We start from the raw sequence: 27,448 nt of genomic DNA on the forward strand, positions 1-27,448 counted from the left end.
ATTCACACTTAAGCTTGTTTGCACCAAGCACTGGCCAACCCCAGAATGTTTCAATAGAGTTACTAGTAGTCTTGTCCTTTTACTCACTTTCCCTAGTGGAGGAAGTAAAGCTGTGCTGTTGTTTTGGACTTTTTAAGTGCCATGTCTTGTTGTGAGCACTGAAATAGATTATAAAATGGTTCCACTTTTACTAATGCTAAGGTAGGATTTATGTGGCCAGCTCACTGGTGCATGCACCACCTCTGAACATGAAAAAGTTTTGATAGTCTTACTTGAATATTAAGCATTATTTGGTCTCTATTGCTAGATAGACTCCCAGTTAAGGAACCAGGAATTTGGGGTGTGTGTGCTAATATGGAAGTTGTGCATTCCATAATGTGCACTCAATAATGGGAGCATTACATCTGGGTCAAGATTTATACCTGTAAGTAATACTTGTGTGTCTGCAGTGATTGCATGAATTTAAATAAAGGAAGCATTTTTTGTCATTTTGTTGTCACAGACGAATCAGCTAGTATTCTGGAACTCTACGTGTGGATGGATGTGCTTGAGTGTGATGCATTTCCCCCTAGTTATTTGCTAATCTGTTGGATGTTTGTGTAATGCCACTAAACCCATCAAAAGGACCTGTTTTTTTAAAACAACAACAACAACAACAACCACCAAGGGTGCTCTGGTAGGATCGGTTTTGGGTTCCCTTTTGTTGACCAGTTTTATCTCTTTACATTCTTTATGGATCAAAAGATTCTGATTCCTTTGTGCTCTTTTATCATCTAAATCTAGCATGTCTCAAAAGGTCAATGAACCCTCCAATTACTTTCATTCTTCTCTAATTCCATCATATGCATCAAGGAGCTGGCCACTATAAATTAATCTAAAAAAAATAATAATCACATGAGCTCCTTGGAAGGTGGCTAGAAAATGACGCAGCTCGAAGATCTTGCTCTGGATTTTGGTACTTTGGCAAGGTAATTGGTTTCTAACCTACTATAGAATTGATTACTGTCCAACAATTACTGACTTGCCCACAAATCCATAATTTCAGAACTTTAGTGTTTCCAATTGTTTTAACCATTTAATGTCGCGTCTCAATTTTGTCATAGTTAGATCCATCTTCTTTACCTGTCTTGTTTTGAAAGAAGTGTGTGTGTGTGTGTGTGTGAGAGAGAGAGAGAGAGAGAGAGGTGGGGGAATGGGGTTTTTTAATCTTCCTACATAAATCACCCAGTGTCGCTTAAATACAACTTTAACTGGTATGGTAACTATTTTTTAATGAACTAGTATATTAGGTAGCATTTCAGTTGTAAGTCAGGAATGTATGTAGCTCAGTAATAGAGCACCTGCCTCATGTAGAAAAGTTTCCTAGTTCATTCAGTAGCAGACAGTGGAGTGGGGCTTACCTGACCTTGCAGGTGGGTTGCTTCTGGTTCCTGGGAGGGGCAAGGCAGCAGGTAGTTTGGCACACCAACAGAGCCAATAAGATGCTCTTTCCAGTACATTTGGGCAGTGCTAACCTCTCAACTGCTTTGCTCCTCCCACTCTTCCCCACAGTAAGCAGAGATAGCTCACCTGCCAGGAGGTCAAGTAAGCACTGGTGCCCCACAGCACCATATGCTACCGGGTTCAGCCTGTGGTGTTTCCAGGTAGAGAAATCTATTAGATGAACCAGTCAGTATTCATAATACTGCAGATTGGCCCTTGGTCTGATGTGGTATAAAGTAACATCCTCTGTTCCTGTGACATTAGATTTCATGTTAAGGCTGCAACCCTCTACCCAATTTCCTGGAAGTCAGTCTTAATTGAACTTTAGTGGATTTAACTTTTGAGTAGACACATATGGGATTGTGTTGTAAGTTTTATGTTAGAAAGATGAGCAGTTAGTCATCCATAAGCATAAATGTTTGCAAGTGTACAGTGGTACCTCGACTTACGAAATTAATCCATAAGTCGAAATCTTCGTAAGTCGAAGGCGCCATCTTGGAACGGGGGAAAAATTCGGAAGTCGAAAAAAGTGCATTCAAATTTTCGTAAGTCGAGGTATCGTGCCACCGCTTTCCCTTCGCAAGTCAAAAATTTTGGAAGCGACGGCCATTTTTTTGCTTCCAGAGGTCATTCGGAAGTCGAAAAATACGGAAGTTGAGTCGCTCATAAGTCGAGGTACCACTGTATATTTGGGTACAGTGGACCAAAGTTTTCTTGAGTCTGGAGTTACTACATGTTAATGATATAATTATACCTTTTGGCTTCCTCTAGTTGAATGTTCAGTCTGTTTTGGCTATTTCAGACTTCCTTGCTTTTCCCATATCTCAAAGATTACAGCGGGACACAATGGGCTCCTTGAGATGTAATACCAAACCATAGGTTTTTTTGGAGGGGGGGGAATGGTGACTAGCCATTCTGTTTTTGCACCTGTAACCCAGGTTCCAGGAGCCATTTGCCTCCTAGCTTTCATATATATATATATGCGTTTCTAACATTGGGCCAGACATAAAAGTGGACAGGGTAAACTCTTTGTTCAGTAGGCTAAATTTCAGCCATACAAAAACCATCTTCCTGTCCAGGCAAACAAAGTATTATCACAGTTGAAGAACACATTTCAACCATATTAAAACAGTAGAAATGGGCACAAAGCAGAACTGGTGAGGGATGTGGCCTGGGGAGGGTTCTGAGGTCTGGTAAAGAGGTCTGGTGTGTTCTCCACCCCTGTTGTAGACACCTAGCTTTGTGGTGACTGTAGAAGCTATTCAGTACTTTTTGATACCCAAAACATACCTTTATTTAATGAATGCTGTTCAAGTGACTTGAAATCAGATTTATTGGCTTCATCCATGGTTCTTGCCACAATTTGCTTCCCACAGATTTATTATGGCAGTGCTTCCATGAAGGATAGAACTATACAACCCATCTCACCTTGCTTCACCCACAGTGCAATAAAAGCCAAATGCCTGTTGATTTTTTGTGCTAAAATGTGGATCTTGGAGGCTGCCTTTCGCAGCTCTATGTTTAAAGCATAGGTCTATACTCGCAGAATATATTTGGTAGCTATGCATGAGGAGTTTTAAGTGACAAAGGATCTTGGTGCTGTGTATACTGTAAGAGAATCTGCCTTCCTGGATGGGGCCCAGAGGAATCATTCAGCTGTAGAAACAAATACTTTTGTAGTTGTTGAATTCTTCTGTGAATTCTGTGATAAGGGGCACAGTGATCCTTCAGCTGATTCTGCTGTAATTCTGGTTTTTTTTACATGGTTTGCTCATGTTGGGACAGGGTGATCTTTGAAACTTTTCTACCAATATCATTAAGATTAAACTTTGTTGCAGACCTTGAATTTCCAAGTTTCATACAGTCCTCTTCTCCCTTTCTCCTACTCCCAATATCTAAGAACATTTCAGAGACTTTAATAGGTGACAGCTTGCAACTTTTTCATGATATGTTCATCATCCAACATGCAGCAACATGTTCCACAACCTTGGTGCAGCCGCTGATAATTTCGGTTTCCAGTGTTGTAGGTAGAACATTAGAAATTGAAATCAGTGGCTGCACCAAGGTTGTGGAACATGTTGCTGCATGATGGATGATTACCAGTTGGTAAAAGACTTTTTAATAATTCTGATTCTAATAATTCTAATAATTCTTGCCTGCCAAGTATCTGTGGTCTTGCCTGCCTAGCAAAGTGCTTCACTGTATGGCAAAAAGCTTTCAGCAGGGTGCATAAAAGCCTCTCAATGGAAATAATTCGTTAATTTAGGTGCAGCCATGGACTTTCACTCAGCCCCAGCAGCTGATCATACACCATAGTTGGGACATAGATAAGAGTTTCTCCATCACATCTTTGGTAGTAGGTTGGCTGCATGGGAGAAGCTGGTCCCTAAGGTATCTTGGACCTAAGCCAAGGTCCCCAGAGATGCTTTAAAAAATTCCAATTTAAAGTAAAACTTAAAATGTCAAGGTAAGATTAAAACCAGCGGGAACAGAAATGAAAACAACAGATAATGTTTCTTCCCTCCTTGGCTATGATACTCTACTACCACCTTCTACAGCTCTTCAAACCTCAGTTCCTAGTTTTAGAGGAAGGTACGGATTTTCTCAGCAGTAGCTAAATATACATTCTTACCATACATGCAGTTTTTGTCAAGTTATTCCCCTGTGTAGAATGTTAGATTGTAAGCTCTTCTAGGCAAAGACTTTTCTGCTTGAATTGATACTTGTGTGTGTGTGTATACACCCACACATACATATACATAGGGGGGCGTGGGGGGCGCTGTGGTCTAAACCACTGAGCCTCTGGGGCTTGCTGATCGGAAGGTTGGTGGTTCAAATCGGTATGACAGGGGAAGCTCCCATTGCTCTATCCCAGCTTCTGCAAACCTAGCAGTTCAAAAGCACACCAATACAAGTAGATAAATAGGTACCGCTGCAGTGGGAAGGTAAACAGTGCTTCCGTGTGCTCTCACTTCTGTCACGGTGTCCTGTTATGCCAGAAGCGGTTTAGTCATGATGTCCACATGACCCAGAAAGCTGTCTGTGGACAAATGCCAGCTCCCTCGGCCTGAACGCAGAGATGAGCACTGCACCCCATAGTCGAATTTGACTTACTTAACCGTCCAGGGGTCTTTTACCTTTACATACACACACACACACACACACACACACACACACACACACACAAATACATAACACAAGATCACTAGTCCAAGTCCTGCAGGTATTAGAAGTTGGCCATGTGGTTAGACTTAACTAAGTTATCTATGTGACTTTGAGACTGTGGTTTGCAAACAGGGAATGTTACTTTGGCAAAGAGTGTTTCAACATACCCAACACCCTCGACGGTTCCTTATAAGGCTTGGTTCTCCAGACCCTTGATTATTTTGGTTGCCCTTCTCTGCACATGCTCCAGCTTGTCAAAATAATAATAATAATTTATTAAATATACCCCACCCATCTGGTTGAGTTTTCCCCAGCCGCTTGTTGTTAAAAACAATAAAGCATTAAATATTAAAAACTTCCCTAAACAGGGCTGCCTTCAGATGTCTTTTAAAAACAGGATAGCTGCTTATTTCCTTGACATCTGATGGGAGGGTGTTCCACAGGAAGGGCGCCACTACCGAGAAGGCCCTCTGTCTGGTTCCCTGTAAAATCACTTCTCGCAATGAGGGAACCGCCAGAAGGCCCTCGGCACTGGATCTCAGTTTCCGGGCTGAATGATTAATTAAACTGAACAGCTTATTAAACTGGTGTCCAGAACTGCACACAGTATTCCAGGTGTAGTCTGACCAAGGCAGAATAGAGTGGTACTGTGATGTCATTTGATTAGGACGCTAGGTATTCCCCATCCTTTATTTGTGCATTTGTCTTATTCCTTGAGATGTAAAATTTCCGGAAATTTTGAAGCCAAGAGAAAAAAAACATTTTTCCTGTTTTTTTCTGGAAAAAATGGAAAAATTGAAAAAAAAACTTCAGTGTGGAGTACCGATAGTTTTACAAATTGCATGAAATGCAGTGTATATAAAAGTATTTTGCTTGCAATAAAACAGGTAACCCCCCCTTCCCTCAAAAGCAACAAAAAAGCAAGAAACCATCAACATAAAAAATAATCAGATTTGCCCCTTAGCACCAATAGCAAATAAATGTTAAGTTCCAATATTTAAGCTCCATAGAAGGTCTACCCTTTGAGTAGTGCTTTAAAAAAACAACAACAGAAGACACAACACATACATGCAGTTTATTCTATCTCATTTTCTGAACTACTGCTATCATTTTCCATTTCTTCTTCCTCTTCCTCTTTGTCATTTTTCTCAAGGACTTAAAAAAAAAAACAGGTTTGGGGAAAAGGGGGGGAAATGTTTTTTCTGGGTTTTTACACGCCTTCCCATCTCTACTTGAGGACAGCTGGGGCAAAGTGTAAGGCAATTTTTTTTGCACGGCAGGCCTAGAAGTAACCAACATCCAGTTACTGAATAGTATGTTTCACTAAGGCTCAAACTCTGAAAAGAAAAGGAGTGTGTGTGTGTGTTTAAAATTGAATTTGTTATTATATATTATAAACCGCATGATGGTAAGATAGCTTTCTAAACAGTTTACAAAAATATACAACAGAACATTAAAATGATTGATAAAACACAGTTAAAAGCAGGTAAACCACAGAGCCTAGGGCTTGCTGATCAGAAGGTCGGCGGTTTGAATCCCCGCGACGGGGTGAGCTCCCGTTGCTCAGTCCCAGCTCCTGCCCACCTAGCAGTTTGAAAGCACATCAAAGTGCAAGTAGATAAATAGGTACTGCTCTGGCGGGAAGGTAAACAGCGTTTCCGTGTGCTGCTCTGGTTCGCCAGAAGCAGCTTTGTCATGCTGGCCACATGACCTGGAAGCTGTATGCTGGCTCCTTTGGCCAGTAACGTGAGATGAGCGCCGCAACCCTAGAGTCGGATACGACTGGACCTAATGGTCAGGGGTCCCTTTATCTTCAAGAGTAAAGTGGTACCTCGGGTTACGAACGTAATTCGTTCCAGAGGTCCGTTCTTAACCCTAAACCGTTCTTAACCTGAGGTGCGCTTTCGCTAATGGGGCCTCCTGCTGCTGCCGTGCTGCCGGCGCACGATTTCCATTCTCATTCTGGGGCAAGTTTCTCAACCCGAGGTACTACTTCTGGGTTAGCTGAGTTTGTAACCCGAAGTGTTTGTAACCCGAGGTACCACTGTATTCAAAAGATGATTAAAGTCAGCAGTGGTTAAAAGGAAGTAAATTGCATGTAGCTTCTATGTGTTCAGATGGGCTGGCCTTAACAAAAATGTTTTGAGCTGTTGCTGGAAAGAATACAGTGAGAACACTTGCCTGGTGTCAGTTGGCAGGGAGCTCCAAAGTGTGGGTGCTGGAAGGCCTGGGGGGGGAAAAGGAAAAATGGGGGGGCGGACAGGTTTTTCCCCAAAGCCATTTTTTCCATGAAAAATGGGGGGGGGTGGAATAGTGTGTAGAATATTCAAAGTATATCAAACTATTTTTTTCATTTTTTCCAGGAAAAAAACGGCTTTGGGGGAAAACGGGGGGGGGGACCTGGGGTGTTTTTTTCCAATTTTTCCGGGTTTTTTCCCAGGCCTTCCCACCTCTATTCCTGCCTTAGTGTAGAACCTTATATTTGTCCCTATTGAAATTCATTTTGTTAGTTTGGGCCCAGCTCTTCAATCTGTTATGGTCACATTGAATCCTGATTTGATCTTCTGAAGGGGTTACAGAAGAAGCCATTTTTCATCATTAGCCTCCTTGAATGGAGGCAATTCTCACCATACATTAATAGCTACAAGCAAGTTGGAAGTGAATTTTCATTTTTCAAACTAAAAATATAGTCCTCCGTTTTCTCCCTTTTATTTTGTGATTATTATTGGGCAGAGCTGAATCCCAGGAAAAACTTTGTAGAGTTGCTTAAACCACTGTATTCTACTCTTAAGGCAATAAACTTTATGTAATAGCACACTTCCTTTTACTTCATAGCTGTTAGCTTAACCTAGATCCCTTAATTTATACACATAGAGTTAATAGTATTCTCTGTTTTGGTTTTATATAGCTGCAGAGAATAAAGAGTTTTTTCTTGGATGACTTTTTTTCTTTTCTTTTAAATGAAGGCGCATAACACAAAACAAACCTTTCTTCAAGGATGGATGTAACATGGAAGTGAATGTAACTTTATTTCAGGAAGTGTAAACAGATCTGGACTTGAATGTAGTGTGCTCTCATAGGTATGTTTAAGTTAGAACCATGGGAAATATTTAGACACCTGTACTTGCAACTTGTACTACATAATGTTGGACTTGTTTGAAGGAGCTTGAAATAGAATAATTCCTGCTTAGCTTGTCCAGAACTCTAAACAAGGTGGTGTTTAAGTTTAAAACAGGTTACCCTGAGACCGTCATGACTTCCTTCAGAGATTCATGGGAACTGTAGTTTGATGGTGTTAAGAGTTTTCTGAAGAGGTTCCCTTGCCTCTCAAAGTACTCCAGTTTCCAAAGGTTTTTGAGACTGGTTACAACAGTATAGTGTGTGCACATAAACAGTATGTGAACAGGAATATATACCAGTTACAGGTAGGTAGCAGTGTTCATAAGACAGAGAAACCAGTAGGAGAACACTTCAGTCTCCCAGGACATTCTATACAAGATCTCAAAGGAGCTGTCTTACTAAAGGAATTTCAGAAATAGACTGGAAAGAGAAGTTGCTGAATTGCAACTCATTACCAAACTCAAAACCATGGAGAGACCTCGCCTGAACAAAGACATTGGATTCTTATCTCATTATACATGACAAAGCTATCTTTAGCCATCTCACCCCTTGCCTTTTCCTGTAAGACCAATTGCAGTCATTATCAGTCGTCAACAGGTTTTCCACACCCATCAGCCAATCCCCCATTCCCACCACCCTTCTGAGTACCGGTAATACCCCTTCTCACTCTCTCACTGTATATAAGGGTCTGGTGACTTCTGTTTCAGTGTATCTGAAGAAATGTGCATGCACACGAAAGCTCATACCAAGAACAAACTTAGTTGGTCTCTAAGGTGCTACTGGAAGGAATTTTTTTTATCTTTTATTTTGTTAGGACTATATACATTTACTTTGATCTTTCTATTGTGTATTTGCTTTGATTTTTTCCTGTACTCTGAGGTGAGCCACAGGAGTTTTGTGTATGTTTGACTTAGTTCCCTTCCATGGAACCTGTGTTCTTTGCATATGTAGAAATTGCCGGCATATTTATATAAAAAAAATCGCATCTAATTTTAAATCATTCCAGCCTGCTGAGTTGTGTTGGGTAGCGTAATGTAGTTTGTCTATGATTTGGATCTGACATATCTGCTGTTATTAACTGAATTCTGAACTGCTTTTGTATTTTGACAATGAGATGCTGATTGACAATAAAAATAGGCTCATTTAAGCATAAATGTGGTTTCTGGCTGTGGAGAACTGAAAGTTCAATCAGAAGCCCTGGAAGTGGCTTGTTCACTAATATAAAATTTAAGTTTCTCTTTTACAAAATTTGGAGGGTGGGTAGATTTGCCTTTCTATCTGCCTTTTTATCCCATCGGGGGAACTCTTTAAAAAATAAAATAAAAAATTATATAGTGGTATGCTATAAAAATATATCGAAGTGGGTTACAGCAATAAAGCATAAAACTGTACAATAAAAACCATAACAAAGTTAAAAACAGATATCAATTAACCATTGTAGAAGAATGTGTTCTTAATTGCCTGCATAACTAGGCCTGGCAGGATAGAAAAGTTTGTAGCAGGCATTTTAAAAATATGGCACAGAAGGTGTCTGCTGAATTTCCATTGGCAGAGTATTCACAGGACTGAGCCAATGAAAATAAAGACTAAAGTTTCTTGTTATCAAATGAGCCTGAACAACTCAAGGAATGACCAGCGATGCTCCTGCAGATGATCTCAGTGATTGATCTGGGATGTAAGGGTTCAGGTCATTCTTGAGGCACCCTACAACTAAGTTGTTCAGGGCTTTGTAAATTCATACAAGAACCAGTAGTAAATGGGCAGCTAGTGCTCCTGTTTTAACAATGTCATGTGTTCTCAACCAGGAGCTCCCTTCAGCAGTCTGACTGCCACATTCTGCACCTGCTGGAGCTTCTGACTCAGACCCAAGGGCAGCCCCACACAGTGCACATTACAGTAATTTTGCCTTGGGGATTCCGACGCTAGGTGAACTACAGTGGTCAGGCTTTCCCTGTTCAGGAACAGCTGTAGTTCCTGATGGACCAGATGAAGCTAATAAAAGGCACTCCTATCCACAGAGTGCCTCCAGCTACAAATGTGTTTTCAGGAGTACTCCAAACAATGCACTTGTTCCTTCAGAGCCAGTGCAGCACCATCCTGAACAGGTAACTTGCCATTTCCTGAACATGGCAACCACCTATCCATGAGGGGATACTGAGATTCCAACCTTATTGATGCCATTCTGGAGGGGTTTGAAGGAGTACAGGAATACTTGTTCAATTGAAGAGGGATCTGTGTTGGAACTACGCATCCCAAGAAAATGTAGCAGCGTCACAGCCCTTGGTTCACATTATAGTCATCCCTTGGAAGTCGAACAGAATCCATTCTGGAAGTCTATTTGACTTCCAAAAGGTTTGGAAACCAAAGTGCGGCTTCTGATGGGCTGCAGGAAGTTCCTGCAGCCTATCGGAAGCCCTGTCAGACATTTGGCTTCCAAAAATAGTTTGCAAACTGGAACACTCACTTCTGGGTTTGCGGTATTCAGGAGCCAAAACGTTCAAGAACTAAGCTGTTCGAAAACCAAGGTACGACTACTACTTTTCCTGGATGAAACATTAGAACTTGCCTTCAGCCTTTAGCAATACCTGTCAGATTGAAATCATGTTTGTTGGCATATCTATGCAAAGGCTGTGCTTGGAAACTGGCCAACACTCCAGTTGTGTTGCATGTGGTGGGATGGAATTCACAGCTTGCTCTCAGTCTGTGATGGTTCTTCGGGTTTAACTGGAGTTTATAGCTCAAAAACAGAACTCCTGTTTTGGCCGATAGGAATTTGGAGGCTAATATTGATATAGTACTGAAGAACAGGTCAGTAGAATACTATTTTTAAAGCTGTTTTCAGAGTGCACTCCAAGTCACAATAGAAGAGTATAGTCAAAAAATGAAGGCAGACTTACTCCTTTAGAAAAGCAGCAAATACTGTATTAAGCATATGAAGTGTAACAAATGTGCACTAGCAATTATTGTCAATTAGAGAAAGTGGTGCAATAATACAAAACCTTCAGAATGAAATTAGCTATACTTTCTTGTTCATGACTCCAGAGGTTTGTGGAGTCAGGGAAACCTGTTTACAAAAGGCACCCCCCCAAAAAAAAACCACCCCTTTGAAGACTACATGGTCCAGATAAGATGTAAATAAAGATCACCACTTCTGATGTATTTATGTGGAATACTTAATCTGTAGAAAGATTAATTATAGTTCTAAAGATAATAAAAATAACTTGGAACATTGTAACTAGTTTGGAAAGAAATACAACTAAGAAAAGTATTTCCAGCATACAATCAGACATAGGGCTAATGCTGTAATGCTGAGAATACTGTACCTAGTTGGATGTAAATCTCTTTAAAATTATTGGGACACTTTTCAACACAGATGTGGTCAGGGTTGCAGTATTGGCTCCAAAGACAATAGAGAGTGGAGTAGAGAGCCCCTGAAAACTGTTAATTGGGTGAAAAATCAATATTCATTTAAACTTGCAGACTGTGTGCTATGTTGTAATGAAGGCTAATGATTTGTTGTACGTTTTCTAAAAGTAAAGTGCTTCATGTTAATAATTATGTGCTTCTTGATATTCCTGCTCTGTTGTCATCTTGATCAAGCTTTGAACTCTGCTTTGTCAGGAGAAAAGGCACTGTTTTTCCTCTTGAGTTTTAGTTTATTTAGCATTATAGCAGGGAGGATCAAACAGTGTTGACTGAAGTGGGTGTTCACAAAGATAGAGACTGGTAGAAACATTGTTCTTAATTTGCAGCCTCAGACAACCCACTCTGGAAGGCAGCTCAGTGTTCCAGTGTGACCTCTAGCTAATCACGTTAAATTTTGATTGATGTTTCTGTGATGTTGAGTCCTGCTAACTTGTTAGACTTGAGAACACAAATTAATTTTGTATAGACTGCTCAGTGTCAGACAGATATTGTTAACAACCTTCCTGTTTTGAGGGCTGATGTAAGAGTTTATGTACATGCCAAACTTCTGCTTTTCACAGAAAATGACAGCTATAGTTTTAAGTAGAGTTGCAAGCGAAGGCAAATTATATTATTTCTTAAACCAGTGGTTCCTAGTTGGTGGTCTGCAGACCTCAAGGGGTCTGTGTAACCCAGTGTTTTTCAACCTTTTTTGGGCAAAGGCACACTTGTTTCATGAAAAAAAATCACGAAAAATGGGGTCCGTAGTAGTTAGATAATTGGGAACCAGTTCTTAAACTATTAGGGTTTAGTACCTCACAGACTGTTCATTCCTACCATGGCATGTAGCGTCAGTAAAACAGCATATACCTCCAGTCATTTAGCATTTTAAATCTACTCTCTATATGAGTTGGTACCAGGATTAAAGGTAACTAATAGCCTTCTGCAGCATAGAAGGGGCTCTTCCCCTTTTGCAAACGGTATCTGTCACTAGAGTAGTGCCACTTGCAGTGCTGAATTTGGCATTTGACACTGGTTAAGTGCAATAGGCTATTATTTTCTGTTAGGGGTTGGACCCATGTCTCACGGGTAGTCCAGCTTTTCTAGCAGTGTTGGATCATTGTCTAGTTGCTTCACAATATTCACAAATGTATATTGCTACCAGTGTGACCCTTGGTTGTTCATAGCCATGAGATACCAGCCTAGATGTGTATTGCATTGCATTTGGGAAATGCTAAGGCTTTGGCTGGTTTACAGAACAGGTGGATACATTATTCAGTGCACTAATGCTTGGTAAATATATTCATGTCGATTTTGATTTCGTCATCTTGAAAAGTATTCCTGACCCAAACTAATGAAGGAAGTAAAACAGTGAAATATAAAATACAAAGGTCAAAGACATTTCCTTGTTGTAAGTCATACTGCTTCATGTTTCATCTCCCCTCCTGTGTGGTAATAGTTCCTTGTCTACTTTGTTTGAGGCTACCTACTGTAGTTTGTGTTCCATATTTTGCACGACTGAATTCATGTCTCCAATGCAGGTATTACTGTAAGAAAAAAAAAACCTATTAAATAAAAGGATTCTTCTACTGGGCAAGCTAAGATTTCTCAGCACATTAAGGTAGAATATGGGAGTGTTACAAGCGAACAACAGAATATCGACTCATGACAGGGGTGTGAAATCTCAAACTAGAATCACCAGGTTATTGGGCAGTGTCACATCTCAAGAACATTCCAGTGAAGATACTGACATGACAGATACCCGTAAACTCTCTGTAAATATTTGTTTTGTTAAGGCTTCCCTGAACATGGTGGATATGATTCTTTCCCTAGCTTACAGATAACTGCTGTGTTTTTCATTGTAATGGAGAGAACTATAGACCAGTTATGGGTAACCTCAATCCTGGGGGCCTCCAGAGTTACACCTCCTCTAACCAGCCCAGTTCCACACACTCCTTGGGTGCTGTTGCCAGTATGGAATGTATTTTTGAACTGTGACCTTGATGGAGGATTGAATAGGGTGTGTGTAGAAACCTCTGGCATGGCTGCAATGTCACCTACCATAAAAAGGTAAGAGTCACATCTGCTGCAATTCTGCTTCTGACCCTGCTCACTACTACCATCCCTGGAAAGTTGCCCACACAGGAATGTGGTCCTTGGGCTGAAAAAGGTTGTAGAGTTAGAAGGGCACCTGGGGTCTTCTAGTCCTACCACCTGAAACACAGGATTCTCAGTTAAAGTATCCATGACAGATGGCCAGCCAGCTTCTGCTTTAAAACCACCAATGAAGAAGAGTCCACAACATAGAGATAATCCTCCAATTTTTATTTTGCTGTCTGTCAAAAGTATCATAATCCCATACTTTGGGAGGTGAGGTAGAAAAGTGAATATGGGTTGTGCTTCCTTGTTGCTTTCAAACTTCCCTTAGTGTTTGTTGATAGGAAGACTTTCCTTTATAGGCTAGGTACATTATCCATACTTAAATTTATGCTAAATTTGGTAGTATTATTTAAATATCTCTGCATGCTGATGGGCATAAAGCAGCTTTCAAGTTGCTAGGATTTGCTTCAAGTTGAGGGTTCAACTGACATCATTCATAAAATGATGGTTACTTAAACATAGCACTTACAATCTTGCACTTTAAAGGCTTCAAAATGCTTCACAGACCTTCTTCTTGCAAGCTGTAAGATCAAGTTAGGTAAGTATCACCCCCACATTACGGAAGGGCAATGGAGCTTGAGAGTTTATGGCTTCTTGAAGGCAGTTCTAGTGGGTTCATGTGTTCTATGGAGATCTATGTTTATAGGCAATTTTCCACCTCTAGTTTTCTATCCTACTTAAATAACATTCTTGAAATGAACATTTTAATCTTCCCTAGGGAGCTGCCTTCTTTCAGGCCTCTCTGTGACCCCAAAATAAATAACATAGAATCTTATTTGTACTGTAAGTACAAAGTTAAGAATAACTGTCCTGTTAAGAGATCCTTAGACTGTCATGATGGATCAAAATGCAAACTGAAAGGCAAAATTGGACTGTGGAGTTATGAACTTCTTGTTGTTTTTACTTTTAATTGTGCAAACTCACCTCTACCCTTAGGAGAATCTTCTTTAACTTAGCTGCTTTAGTTGATGACGTTCATCTGTGTAATTTTTAAAAATATGCTCAGTTGCAAAACAACAAATAAAGGTCTCGTATATTGACAAGCCCTGAGATCCAGTCCCATCAAGTTTAAAAAAACACAATCTGGTATCATCCAGTGGACACTGATGAACCAGGACAAGTTTAGAATCCCCAAAACATTGTCCATTTTGCTGAGTGTTCTCTTTGTGGATCAGTGTATGGGGAACAGTATTCTTGCTGGAGGTTGAAGGGAATGACAAATTGGAGGAATGCTTTTCCAATGAGAAGCACTATGGCTTCCTCTCACCACCAAGAATATTTTGATACATGATTCTTGCTAGGCTTAAGGATTGACTAAGTCTTTGTTTCTGGATGCTATATTATTTATTGTTAAAATGTCCACTTTGTCTCTGGTGGGTTTTTAAAAAACTCAACAAACTACCATACACCACCCACGTGCCTGTCTACATGCAAATAACAGAATGGTGAACCCCTATAGAATGTTAAACCTGCAAGTTACGAAGATGTTTGTTCGCTTTCACACTTGGCTGCTGGGGATCATTGGCTTGAGTTCACACAGTTGGAAATGCCACTGGGAGCTGGAATAATTTAGGGCACTCTCCCTGCTATTTTGTCTCAAACAATGGGAGCACAAAAAAATGGTCTTCCTAAATGCGGGAATGGGGAAGTGCAGGCAGGTCTCCTGCTAACATTGCTTCTGCCCATGTACAAACTGCCTGCTGCATTAGTTTCCATGGAGGCAGCATGCTGCTGAATACCAGTTGCTGAGAACTGCAGGATATAAGAGCAGTGTTGTGGTCAAGATATGTTTGTAGGCTTCCCATGGGCCTGTGGTTGGCCACTGTGAGAACAGAGTGGTGGGCTGGATGGATCCTTGTTCTGGTCCAGTAGGGTCCTGCTTAAGTTCTTATGGAGGATTTTCAGAGTGACAGTATAAATAGAGACTATTCAGTACAAGTGCTGCTAATTTAGACAGTGAGTGCAGGATTATTTTTCATTTTGCAGAATTCTGTCACTTCTTACTGTTTTGTTCAGAGTTCCTTGCCAGTTAAATTTTTTCCCCCCTAAGTCATGGAACATGTGACATCAACTATCATCATGTTTTAGGGTTGCCATATTTTGAAGAGCAAAAAGAGGACACATTTGCTGACTTCTACTTTTTACTGCAGATCGCTTACAGCTATAGAAGCTGTGATAGATATATTGTTAGTAGCAATGTTCTTAACTTTCAACAAAATAATAATAGTACTACTACTACTATTAATAATAATAATACATATTTCTCCCTCACTTGCCACATACATTTTTGTGAACATAATTGTGCACAGAACAATTGATTAAACTGTTTAACATGTACATTTCATTTCTGAAAAAACAGTGAGGAGTGGGAGCGTGATGCATGGGGCTTTAAAAATTGTATTTATTTTTTGCAAAAAAAAATCTTGGGTTACTGTAAACAAAAAACCAAACAAAAAAACAGGACATTTTGCCAAATTTTAAAAATCCGCCTGGACAGAAATTTTAATCCTGAAAAAGAGGACCTGTCCAGGAAAAAGGACATGTGGCAACCAGACCTTAAAAAGAAGGTGTGTCCTGGAAAAAGAGGACATATGGCAACCCTATGATGTTTGCACTGTTAAGTCATACTCGGATGAGGCCTATTGAAATCAAGGTACTTAGGTCTATTGATTTCAGTGGGTCTTCTCTGAGAATGGCTAGCTTCCCTTTTATCCCTCATAGTGTATTGAATAGCAAAGAGCGTCACTGACACATACCGGTAATGTTACGTTTTTGCTGGTTTATGTAATGGTTAAGGAAACAAGTCCTTGCTAAATGCTGGATTACTGAATTTGGTTATGTTTGCCTTTTTTATTTCAACTCAGATGATGTTTGAATACAGCTGCTAACAGTCTTTAAACAGGTTTCTAAAGTGGGAGATTCTAAAAGTATATCTAGTTTTGGAAAAAACCTACATTATTTCTAAACATCTAGGAAACTGACATATGTTTCCTTGTAAACTTGAAAAGAAAAATCCCTGCTGGTTTCTTTATCTTTGAGAGGTGATTTTTTTCAAACATCCTGATTCTCCTCTTGCAGCAGTACCCTTGCCTTTTTGGGGTGGGGTCGAGCAGGGGATGAAGAGTTAGAAGTGGAAAATTCCATGAGGCTTTAGAACAGTTTTAGCGCTGAAGGAAACAGTCTGTGCAATTATCAGCTGGTTTCTAAAGAGGAACAATTAGGCAAGCTGGGAATGTTGCACAACTGCTGCGGCTTGTACTAAAAAAAAAAAAGTACAAATTGGAACATGCTCCAGGTTCAGGCCTTGTTTGTAGTGCATAAGTTCCCTGGGTCTCTGCAATTCTGTATTTGCAAAGGGCTGAGTAATGTTCCTGGGAAAGATAACCCCTGGGTTGCAAAATTTGACTGCCTAGCATCTACTAGCATAGCCAGTGTGATGGGGTAGTGCATAGGGTAGGGGTCAGCAAACTTTTTCAGCAGGGGGCCGATCCACTGTCCCTCAGAACTTGTGGGGGGCCAGACTATATTTTTTGGGGGGGTGATGCAAGAACACCACGAGCCCCAGTGGCTGCTTACCTGTGTCTCGCGAGTGACAGGGGCTGGCGGCGGCAGCAGAGAGACAATGAGCAGCACATGAAAGGGCTCCGGAGAAGGGCAGCTTAAAATGGCGGCCACTTGAGCGCTGCTGCTGCTGGCACCAACAAAGCCCAGCCCCCTTCCTACTCTAGGCAGGGCGGGGAGAAGCCAGGAGAAGGGAGGGAGTAGGCGCCGGCGCCACCGCTGAGGGAGGGAGAGGGAAAGAACGCACGTGTGCTGGCGATCCATGCGGCGATTCCCGGACCGTCCGCAGGCTGGATCCAGCCCAGTCGTGTCTGACTCTTCGTGACCCCATGGACCAGAGCACGCTAGGCACGCCTATCCTGCACTGCCTCTCGCAGTTTGGCCAAACAAGGACCTGATAGGTCATTTGTTAATGGCAGTACGTCCAACCCTTGCTAAACTACTTCTAAATAAACTGGTATTTAATCTCTAGTAAGATTACCACAATTAAGGACAAAAGTGGAAACGACCTAACAGAAGCAGAAGACATCAAGAAGAGGTGGCAAGAATACACAGAGGAATTATACCAGAAAGATATGGAGGTCTCACACACCCCAAAATAAATTCATAGCCAGCTGTGGGTTGATTGGTTATTTTGTGAATTTAATTGAAGATAACACTAATCTATTTTAACATTAATCTTAATAAAATCTTATTTTTTATTTAAACTAGAAAAATAGTGAACATGAGTTACATTTATATCTTTCATTTTCTTCAAGGAGTTTACATAAATTGCTTTGACTGTGTTTTGGTTTTTTTGAACCTCACAAAGACATGATGGGTGACTCTTCCATTGGCATCTTATGTATGGATGTACTTTGTGGTTATCTATAGTTCACAGACAGAATTTTAATAAATCCCTCCTTTTGTAGATAATGACCACATGCCCCTGGTTAAGGGTAGATTATTGCTGCTGTGACAATCTGAAGCCTTTCTTTTCATTGTTATAACTTTCCTGAGTTGTTGCTAAGGTTCCTCACAGTCTTTTCTAAAATTCACAAATATTTTGCTGATTTTCCTTCAGCAGGGTAGTGTCACAGCTGCAATTGGTGACTGTAATTAGAAAGACTATCTTCGTGGGATTCAGAATTCTGTGTGACTAATATCAGATAATGAAATTAGCTTTGTTGTTGTTGTTGTTGTTGTTGTTGTTGTTGTTGTTGTTCAGTCGTTCAGTCGTGTCCGACTCTTCGTGACCCCATGGACCAGAGCACGCCAGGCACCCCTATCCTCCACTGCCTCCCGCAATTTGGCCAAACTCATGCTAGTCGCTTCGAGAACACTGTCCAAGCATCTCATCCTCTGTCGTCCCCTTCTCCTTGTGCCCTCCATCTTTCCCAACATCAGGGTCTTTTCCAGGGAGTCTTCTCTTCTCATGAGGTGGCCAAAGTACTGGAACCTCAACTTCAGGATCTGTCCTTCCAGTGAGCACTCAGGGCTGATTTCTTTAAGGATGGATAAGTTTGATCTTTTTGCAGTCCATGGGACTCTCAAGAGTCTCCTCCAGCACCATAATTCAAAAGCATCAATTCTTCGGCGATCAGGCTTCTTTATGGTCCAGCTCTCACTTCCATACATTACTACTGGGGAAACCATAGCTTTAACTATATGGACCTTTGTCGGCAAGGTGATGTCTCTGCTTTTTAAGATGCTGTCTAGGTTTGTCATTGCTTTCCTCCCAAGAAGCAGGCGTCTTTTAATTTCGTGACTGCTGTCACCATCTGCAGTGGTCATGGAGCCCAAGAAAGTAAAATCTCTCACTGCCTCCATTTCTTCCCATTCTATTTGCCAGGAGGTGATGGGACCAGTGGCCATGATCTTAGTTTTTTTGATGTTGCGCTCTCCTCTTTCACCCTCATTAAAAGGTTTTTTAATTCCTCCTCACTTTCTGCCATCAAGGTTGTGTCATCAGCATATCTGAGATTGCTGATATTTCTTCCGGCAATCTTAATGAAATTAGCAGTTCATGTTAATAAATGGGATTAGTAATTTACACAGATTCTTGCCTCTTCTCAAAATTACAAGACACGTTTTCTTGCTGTCGTGGTCAGAGAGAACTTTCCATTACTTTTTATTAGTATTTCATTCTCCATCCCTTCAAGCTGTGTAGAAATGTGTGAAATGTTGCATGAAGATTAGGAGATCACACACACACTCGGCTTAGTTTAAAGAATTTGTGATTTATTTGGTGCTAAATGTCAGGGTGGGCTTGTCAGTATTAAGGTTGGGCGATGTTGAGTTTTCAACATCGTGGTGTATCGCCAGCCAAACATCGTGGTACAAAGCTGCATTGGCCCCAGCCGACAAGGTGCCGGGTGAAACTGCCATAGCTCTCACCATTGGGAGCTGAGGTGCTTTCACCTCAGCGCCTTGTGGGCTGTGGCCGATACAGCTGGCCCAGCCTGCTGCTCAGCTGGGGGGCTTCTGCCCCCCAGCTGAGTGAGCCCCGAGTCCTCCACCGCTTGTGCTCAACTGGCGGAGGACTTGGGGCTCCTTGGCCAGGCTTTGCTGGGGGCAGGAGAGCCAGCTGTGAGTCCCCCCCCACAGCCCCACTCACCTGCGACTGGCAGGGAACCCAGGGCTCCTTGGCCAAGCACTGGAGGCAGAGGGGCTCAAGAGCTGTGACAGTTTCACCAGCGATATACCACTGAGTGAAGCTGTCATCGCAGTCTCCCCCCTCCCCCCATACTGGTCCTGGGCGATATATTGATAATATCACCCAGTGCTAGTCAGTGTGTTCCCCCTTCTTTATTATATTTCCCTTGATATGAATTAAAATCCTCAGTCTTGGAGAGAAAGAAAGGCAGAAACTTCACTTATTATTTTCTTTTTGTGACCTCCTCCCACTCCCTTCAGAATCATAGAGCGGACCCTGAGGAACTCTTCACAAAACTGGAACGTATTGGAAAAGGCTCATTTGGAGAAGTCTTCAAAGGAATTGATAATCGGACACAACAAGTGGTTGCTATAAAAATCATAGACCTGGAGGAGGCAGAAGATGAAATAGAAGACATCCAGCAAGAGATAACTGTGCTAAGCCAGTGTGACAGCCCTTACGTGACAAAGTACTATGGCTCTTATCTAAAGGTAATGCTTGTGGCTGCTCCATGTCTACTGGAAAAATGCAATTCTTTTCTTTGAAAACAGCAAGATTAATGTTGTGAGATGCACACCCATGGAATGCTATCAGATTATTATTATTATTATTTTAAATTAAGTACCACATTTTGTGGGTGAAGGACCGAGTTTGAGTTTTGTCTGTTCATATTGTGGTTCTGAAGTTTGCATTCCAAGATCTTGGTGCTGTCAAAAATTGTAAAGATATTTCAACTCACACCTTCCAGTTGTTTGTCTGGACAGTTGTCTTCTTTAGTTGTGTTTTTATTGATTTTATAATACATATACAGCTTGGATTAAAAACCCAAAACAAACTAGCAATACTCTCTGTTGATGGACTTTGAAACCAAATCATTTCACTCCCCTTGTTGGCATCTGTCTGTCTCTGGAGACAATTGAGGAATGCACCTTCAGGAATAAAGTCAAACAGTTGGAGAGTTACAGCAGCGCCTGCTGTGACTGTAGAAACCAAGATGGGAGAGACATGTTTTATTGTAGGTGGGGCAGAGGAAGAAGTCTGGTTTTGCTGCTTTAGGTGCACTATGGCTTTTCTTCTCTCTGTGCTCCTCCCAGTGGCACTCCTCTGTACCCTCAGTAATCCACAAGTTTTCAAAAATTCCTATTGTTTGCAGAGGCGTTGCTCTCCATGAAGATGCTGTGCACGGAGCAACAGACATGGGAAGGGATAGAGAGGACTGTGAGAAGATGAACAGTTTCCCAAAGGGGTGATGTGGAATTAGAAAATATTAAGACAAAGAAGTGGGGTGGGAAGCTACCTGTCTGGTGTCTTCCTTTTTTAAAAAAAAGTTTATTTAATGCTTTGTTCTCTCCTATCAAATCCATTCCTCTTCCCCTCAGTTATTTTCATACATACTTGTTGCAGCCTGAGATGTTTATCTTTCTGCGTAACACAGTTAACCACTCTCTCAACCCCTTACAACACATACACAGACTTCTCTCTCCCTCCCTCCCTCCCTCCCCCTCCCTCCTCCCCCTCTCTCTCCCTCCCCCCCCCCCACTCTCTCACAAACACACACACCACTTCTCCTTATACAGCAGAAGCAAGCATCCTAAATCATTTTGTTTCTTTTATGTAAGTAAGCAAACTGCATTTTAATTCTTTACCCTATTGCCGTGTGGCTTCAGGAGTCTTTTCCTTTTTATTTTATTTATTCTCTAAAATACCTACATCTCACTTTAAAGAAGACTGCTAAGAAAGATAAAGTCGAGGTAAAAGAATATTAAAATAAATTGGTATACATTAAGTGGTACAGCACCACTGCCAGAACAGCACATTCAGAATCACACTCAGTAGTAATCCAGTAGGCACTCCCTAAAAGCTTTACAGAACAACCACATTTTCCCTGCTTGGCAGAAAGCTGGGCCTTTTCTGTGGAGATGTCTGGTGATTGTTCTAGTGCCTAAGCTAGAAGAGAAGAAGGCATTTCATCCTCAAAGGAGAATTAGATCATAGGCATGCCAGCAAAAATGTCCTCATTAATCCACTGCACTTGGGTGTGCATGCCTGTGGGAAGAGGGTAGTCTGTTCTGTCTTCCCTGGGCCTGCCCCCAGTTAGGATCAGACATTTCAACTAATGCAACAAATTGCATTTCCTCAATGGCCGTATTTTTAAAATAGCAAACCATGTTTACATACTAAAAAAAATACAGTGGTGCCCCGCTAGACGAAAATAATTCGTTCTATGAGTTTTTTCGTCGAGCGAATTTTTCGTCTCGCGAAGGTGCAATGGAGCGCGGAGGTTTTCGCGCAAAAATTTTTTTCGTCTTGCGAAGCAGCCCCATTGACTTTTTCGTCTTGTGGGGCAGCTTCCGCTAGACGAATGCCATTCGTCTAGCGAGTTTTTCATCTAGCGAGGCATTCGTCTAGCGGGGCACCACTGTATGTAAAACTGTTATGAAAAATCAGTCAGTGACTTTAGGAAGCTTATGACTAGTATTCTGTGTGGTTTCACAAGTACTTATAACATGCAGAAAAGTCAAACATACGATATTGAACAGAAACATCACAGCACAATCTTACCACAAATTGCCAAGGTTCTACAGACCAGCACACCTTGGCAGGAATTACAATGGATTTTTTTTTAATCCTAATGTCAGATGACCCAACTTCAAAAGAAATAATTGGGACCACGTTCTTAAATGTGTTTCTGATTCCTTTGAATCTTTGCAGCCTGTCTTGAAGAAGTCCAGTGAGGTTGCAAGCAAAGATACCTGCTGAAAGTACCAGTAGCAAGCCTTGCTTTGGGCAGAGATCACCTGCACTTCAGAGTTCCCAGTTTGGAACTGTGTAGCACAGCAGATCTCTGCAGGGCTTGCTGTAAGTGCCAACCACCTAATTGGTGCTTATAGCATGCCCCTTCAAGGGCAGATCTTTCACACTGCCAGCTTCAATTCAAGTTGGTGATTTAAAGGAGGAATTGAGCACATTTAGAGTGTACTCATTTTTCAATTTAACCATGACTTGGAACATTTCTGCACCTGATATTAGGCATTAGGTGTGAGGAAAGTGGCCATGGCTTGTGCAGAACTGCCTGGCAGGCTGAACTCTCAGACTTGATGGACCTAATTAGGTCCCTGGGCTGGGGATTCCATGCCCCTGCTCTAACACGTCATAATTTTAACCAAAAAATTGTTCAGAATTCAATAATTTGGCACTGTCCTCTGCTCTGCATACAGGCTATACTTTCTTGTCCTGTAGTAACTTGCAAGGAGTGTTCTTGGATGCCTAGGTGAAAACTATACACATTCAGTTACAGTTTATAGTAGAGATTTTATTGAGGCATTCTTGGAAAAAACAGTACTTATTTTGGCTCTGCAGGCATTTTGCAGATTGCACTCAAACCATCCAAAGGTATCTGTGGCCCACACAGTGTTAGCCTGAGAATGAGTTCTCATTGCCGGTTTTTCTTACTAGCACAGTTGGGCTTTGTGAAAAGTGCTAAAAGTAGCAAACACCTTCCCTCTTAATCCTGATCATTGGAACAAGCCTTCATAGTATAAATACAGTCTCTAATCCTTCATGATTCTCAACAAACTGTGCTCTATTCAGTGCTGGACATGGTGTGTGGCTGCCCTGCCCCTTTATTTGCTTGTTCAATTACATCGGGATTTCATGTGCATTCAGAAAATTGAACTGGGCTAAAATTCATCCTTAGATGGAAATAAATTGCTGACAATTTTTTTGTTTGACGTTCTTGTGGAGAGGCTATTGCCTCTTATCAGTTAATTTCCCTCATTTGAAGCCCTTAACTATGCTGATAGCTCTGAGTATCTGTAACAAATAGTTGAAATGTTTGATTAAGACCAGTTATATTTGTTCTAAAATCTATATTCTGCCTGTGTATGAACAAGATGAACAAATGTTGATTTAGTAGTATGTATTATCATTGTTTTTTATTGTGCTAATAGCTACCCTTTTTTGTAAATATCACATGGTTATGTTGGTAATACTGATTATGTAATTCATGTCTAATCTGAGCAGAATTAATACGACAATTTGTTTATGGTCTTTATTATTAAAAATAGACCTCAAATAATACTTAAAAAATCAGACCAGGATTATTTGTTTTCCCTCTCTCTCTCTCCACGTTCACATAGGCACACATACATATAAAAAGTGTTTTTTGAGGGTTGTGTGTATATATACCCCCCCCCCCCGGTTAGGGTGCTTCACAATGAACATGGCGTAAGCCACTCTGGGAGACCCATTGGAGGATGGAGAGTGAGTACCATATATTCTAGACAAAGGAGACAGCACAGTGGTTGCATCTCTGTCTCTTCCCTCCCCAATTGGCAGCTCCAAAGAGTATGTGGAGAGTGCCTTGCTTACCTGTGGACTTTATGATGAAGTAAGCTGATCCACTGATCTCTTTTGAAAAGCCTAACTCTTTATCTGCATTCATTTTTAGGGCACAAAGTTATGGATAATCATGGAATACTTAGGTGGGGGATCAGCACTGGATCTGGTAAGTGTCTTCTAATGGTTTGTGGCTTGTTCATTTTCTAGTTAGCTTATGCATTCTTACTTATTACTGAAATTTGTATGCCACTTTTCCATGTAAAAATGCTCAAAAGTAGCTCATTTCAAAGCAACAAACATGCAACTCAGTACATCATTACAATAACAATCAAATATGGGTAAAGCAATTCAAAGTATAACAACAATCCAGTGATCTAGTAATAACATTCTTATTATTCAGAGAATGACTTCTTTCTTTTTATAATTTATGAGTTGATAGTTTTTGAAGCTTTTTCAGTGAACATACTTCCTTTTCAAGAAGTTTAAATATCCATGTCAAGGAATAGGGTGTAGGTTTCAAGTGTTATTTATGACAGAAGTCATCATTAAATTTAATTCACTGTTCTGAAATCTGAACATTGAAGCCAGATATCCTTAATATGCTAATGTTCAGAGGATTATGTAATTTTCTGTAGATCATTTCCTCCTCCAAGAAGGGGACATGTCATTTTGTAACTGCTTTGTGTAAATTGCCAGTTGCACTGATAGTAGTAGTTGTCGTCAACGTAGTAGTAGTTGTAGTAGTAGTAGTAGTAGTAGTAGTAATAGGACTCTTGTCAGCTAGGCAATGGTTTCTTCTACTTGCAGTTGGTGTACTGAAGCTCAGAGGATTTTGACTGAAACCAGCAAGTGACTCAGTGCCTGGGCATGGACTGGGATTCCCTGATCCAACTCAAACATGTTTTTCTGCTGAGATAAGCTGGCTGTCTTGTGGCACAATGCTCCTCTTGATGCAATGACTGACTATAGCGTTCCTTTATGTCTAGTTGTAGATGAGCTTGAGTGCAGGTTGTCTACCTTGTGTCTTAAAAAACAATATATTAGCAAAAAGTGTACCACACCCTCTACTTTTCAGTATGAGGGAGCTTTGTTGCCGTCAAAACACAGTGTCATTAATAAACTGAAAGGTGAGATGTTTTACCAGTTTTGAATACACAGAATTGTTTTCCTTGGAAGCAGATCCCAGGAGTGTGCTATGGAAGTAAAAGCATGGTTAATATTCAATGTTGAAACTGACCTGGTTTTTCCATTTTTGGCAGTTTAAATTTAAGCCATGAAAGGGCCCATTACTTATGACAAACGCTGTGTTCATGATCGATGCAGCCTAGGAGGGACTAAAAAAGCAAAGCGCTTTGGGTGGTGATGTGTGGTTTTCCCCTATCCCCCGGTCCAGATCCACCACAGCCCTATATAAGAGACCCACCCTTTTCCTGTAAGATAATGCTGCTCAGTGTTTATGCTTATGAGATCCTGAAATATTATTAACATTGAGCAACATGACATTTTTGCAAGCTCTGTACAAACTGTGCCTTAATCCCACTAGAATTTCAGCAGCATAGAATTACAAGTGGTCTCTGCACATAAGTAGCACTCAGTTCAACCCTAACAGCCACCTTCTGATTTTCTCAGCTGGAATTTGGAAAGGTAAGGAAAGCCTTGCTGTTCACTGAGTTTTGGGGCAGTTGTCCGCTGGGGACAATGGAACAGATTTTTGAGGGCTGTGGTTCATATACACACAAATTCATGTGTGTTGATTGCTATAACTCTAAACACTGACTAAAGCATGACATGCCAAATCACCCACAGTTCAGATCACTTCACCTCAAACAGCACATTACAACCTGATGAAGGGCAGAACGGAAATGGAAACAAACAGTAAACAGAATTTGACTCATGTTCGGCTGCAGATCCTCAAGTGATGTATTAGAGAGTGATAATAGTGCAAATCAGCCCTAGTTTGTTGCTCACAGTCTTATGAACCTCTTACCTAAATCCTCACAGCTGTTGTACTGTACAGTATATTACTGCCAGTGGAGGCAGTTGCCCATACATAGTGTGTTTAATAGTGAGCCCTGGTCTCCTTTGCAGGAAGGTGTTGGGGTATAAATCTAATAAATTAAATTATTACTATTCTGTGAGGTGGGCTGTATTTATTGGGAAGGTAGTACCATGGTTCTGTGCTCTTGCCATCTTTTCTAAAGGCTATATTAGTCAAAGCTTTTCAGGAAAGTAAAACCTTCCTAAAGTTTGCTTGATGATGTTTTCAAGATACTTGTGTTACTTTTCCAAGTTTATGAATAACCATTTATACAGTGTCTGTTGTGGAACATTCGTGTTTGAACCTTTTCCTGCAAATCTTTAAAAAAAGAAAAATGACATTTCAAATAACTATTAACAAACAGTGGATGCCAGGGTTTATTATTTGAATTATGCTTTGTTTCCTTCCGAAAGCTCCGTGCTGGCCCATTCGATGAGTTCCAGATTGCTACGATGCTCAAGGAAATACTGAAAGGGCTTGACTATCTACATTCAGAGAAGAAAATTCACAGAGATATAAAGGGTGTGTATAAATTTAAATAAATGGGGAACCCATATCCCTTCAAGCAGTAGTTCTTTCTGCTTTTTAATTAGTTTTTTCTGCTTTCTCCTTATTTCAAGCTGCCAACGTGTTATTGTCAGAGCAAGGAGATGTGAAGCTTGCGGATTTTGGCGTTGCAGGGCAACTGACTGATACACAGATTAAAAGGAACACCTTTGTAGGCACACCATTTTGGATGGCACCAGAAGTGATTCAGCAATCAGCCTATGATTCAAAAGTAAGTTCTTTGAAATTGCTTTGTGCTAGAAGTGATGTGTTCATTTTGTGCAAGACATTTGGAGATTTTCAGAACCATAGTCTTGCCACAGAATGTATGGTATGCCTCCAAATGCATAATTCTTACAGCTATAGGACAGCTTGAGAATGTGTATTAAAGATCAAAGAGCAAGTTTCTAGCACTAGTGATTATAGCCCAGAATTCTGTGGAGTGTACAAGCCAGGAGGGGCCTTCATGAGCTTCCAAGCACTAAAGGAGCATTAGTACTTATTTCCACTGACTTTTGTCCTCCTGTGTTCATTGAGCTTCAGTCTTCTCCTGACTATGCTCAGAACTCTACTAAGCTCTCCTCCAAAAGCCTAAGCAAATCCAGAAGGATGGTATGTACTAAGCGTTCTCAGGTTGCAGAGCAACAAGACACTCCTTCTTTCACTGCAACTTCCTGAGTTTTCTGGGCTTCCTGTTAAGCTCTTTTCAACGCAGCACAATCACACCCAACTGTTCTTTCCCCTCCTTCCTGAGTGAGCACTTCCACAACTTGTCGTCAGCTTGACCCGCAAAGGATATTGAAAGCTGAACAATTTGCACTTGCTCTTGAAGGAATATACTTGCTCCATGTAGATAGACATTTATCCAATGTGCTGTCTATATCTTGGAGCACAAGGACCCTACTTGTGTGTGCATGTGTGTTTTGCATCAGTTCAGTTTTAAAGCCTGTAATTGGGGAACCAAAGTTTCTGCTACCAGTCTACTGTTCAAGATA

At 41.0% G+C, this 27,448-nt stretch overlaps 1 protein-coding gene across 2 annotated transcripts in view; it reads left to right on the plus strand.

Moving 5' to 3' along the window:
• STK26 (serine/threonine kinase 26) overlaps positions 1-27,448 on the plus strand; it is a 38,503-nt gene that overhangs the window by 1,778 nt on the left and 9,277 nt on the right. For both annotated transcript variants that reach the window (XM_033137082.1, XM_033137083.1), the window contains exons 3-6: positions 19,789-20,019; positions 23,979-24,035; positions 26,321-26,429; positions 26,528-26,685. In XM_033137082.1, coding sequence (XP_032992973.1) covers positions 19,789-20,019; positions 23,979-24,035; positions 26,321-26,429; positions 26,528-26,685 — 555 coding nt within the window. The remainder of the gene's footprint in view (positions 1-19,788; positions 20,020-23,978; positions 24,036-26,320; positions 26,430-26,527; positions 26,686-27,448) is intronic.

Source organism: Lacerta agilis, chromosome Z (genome assembly GCF_009819535.1).
Source record: "Lacerta agilis isolate rLacAgi1 chromosome Z, rLacAgi1.pri, whole genome shotgun sequence".
Classification (NCBI taxonomy): Eukaryota; Metazoa; Chordata; class Lepidosauria; order Squamata; family Lacertidae; genus Lacerta; species Lacerta agilis.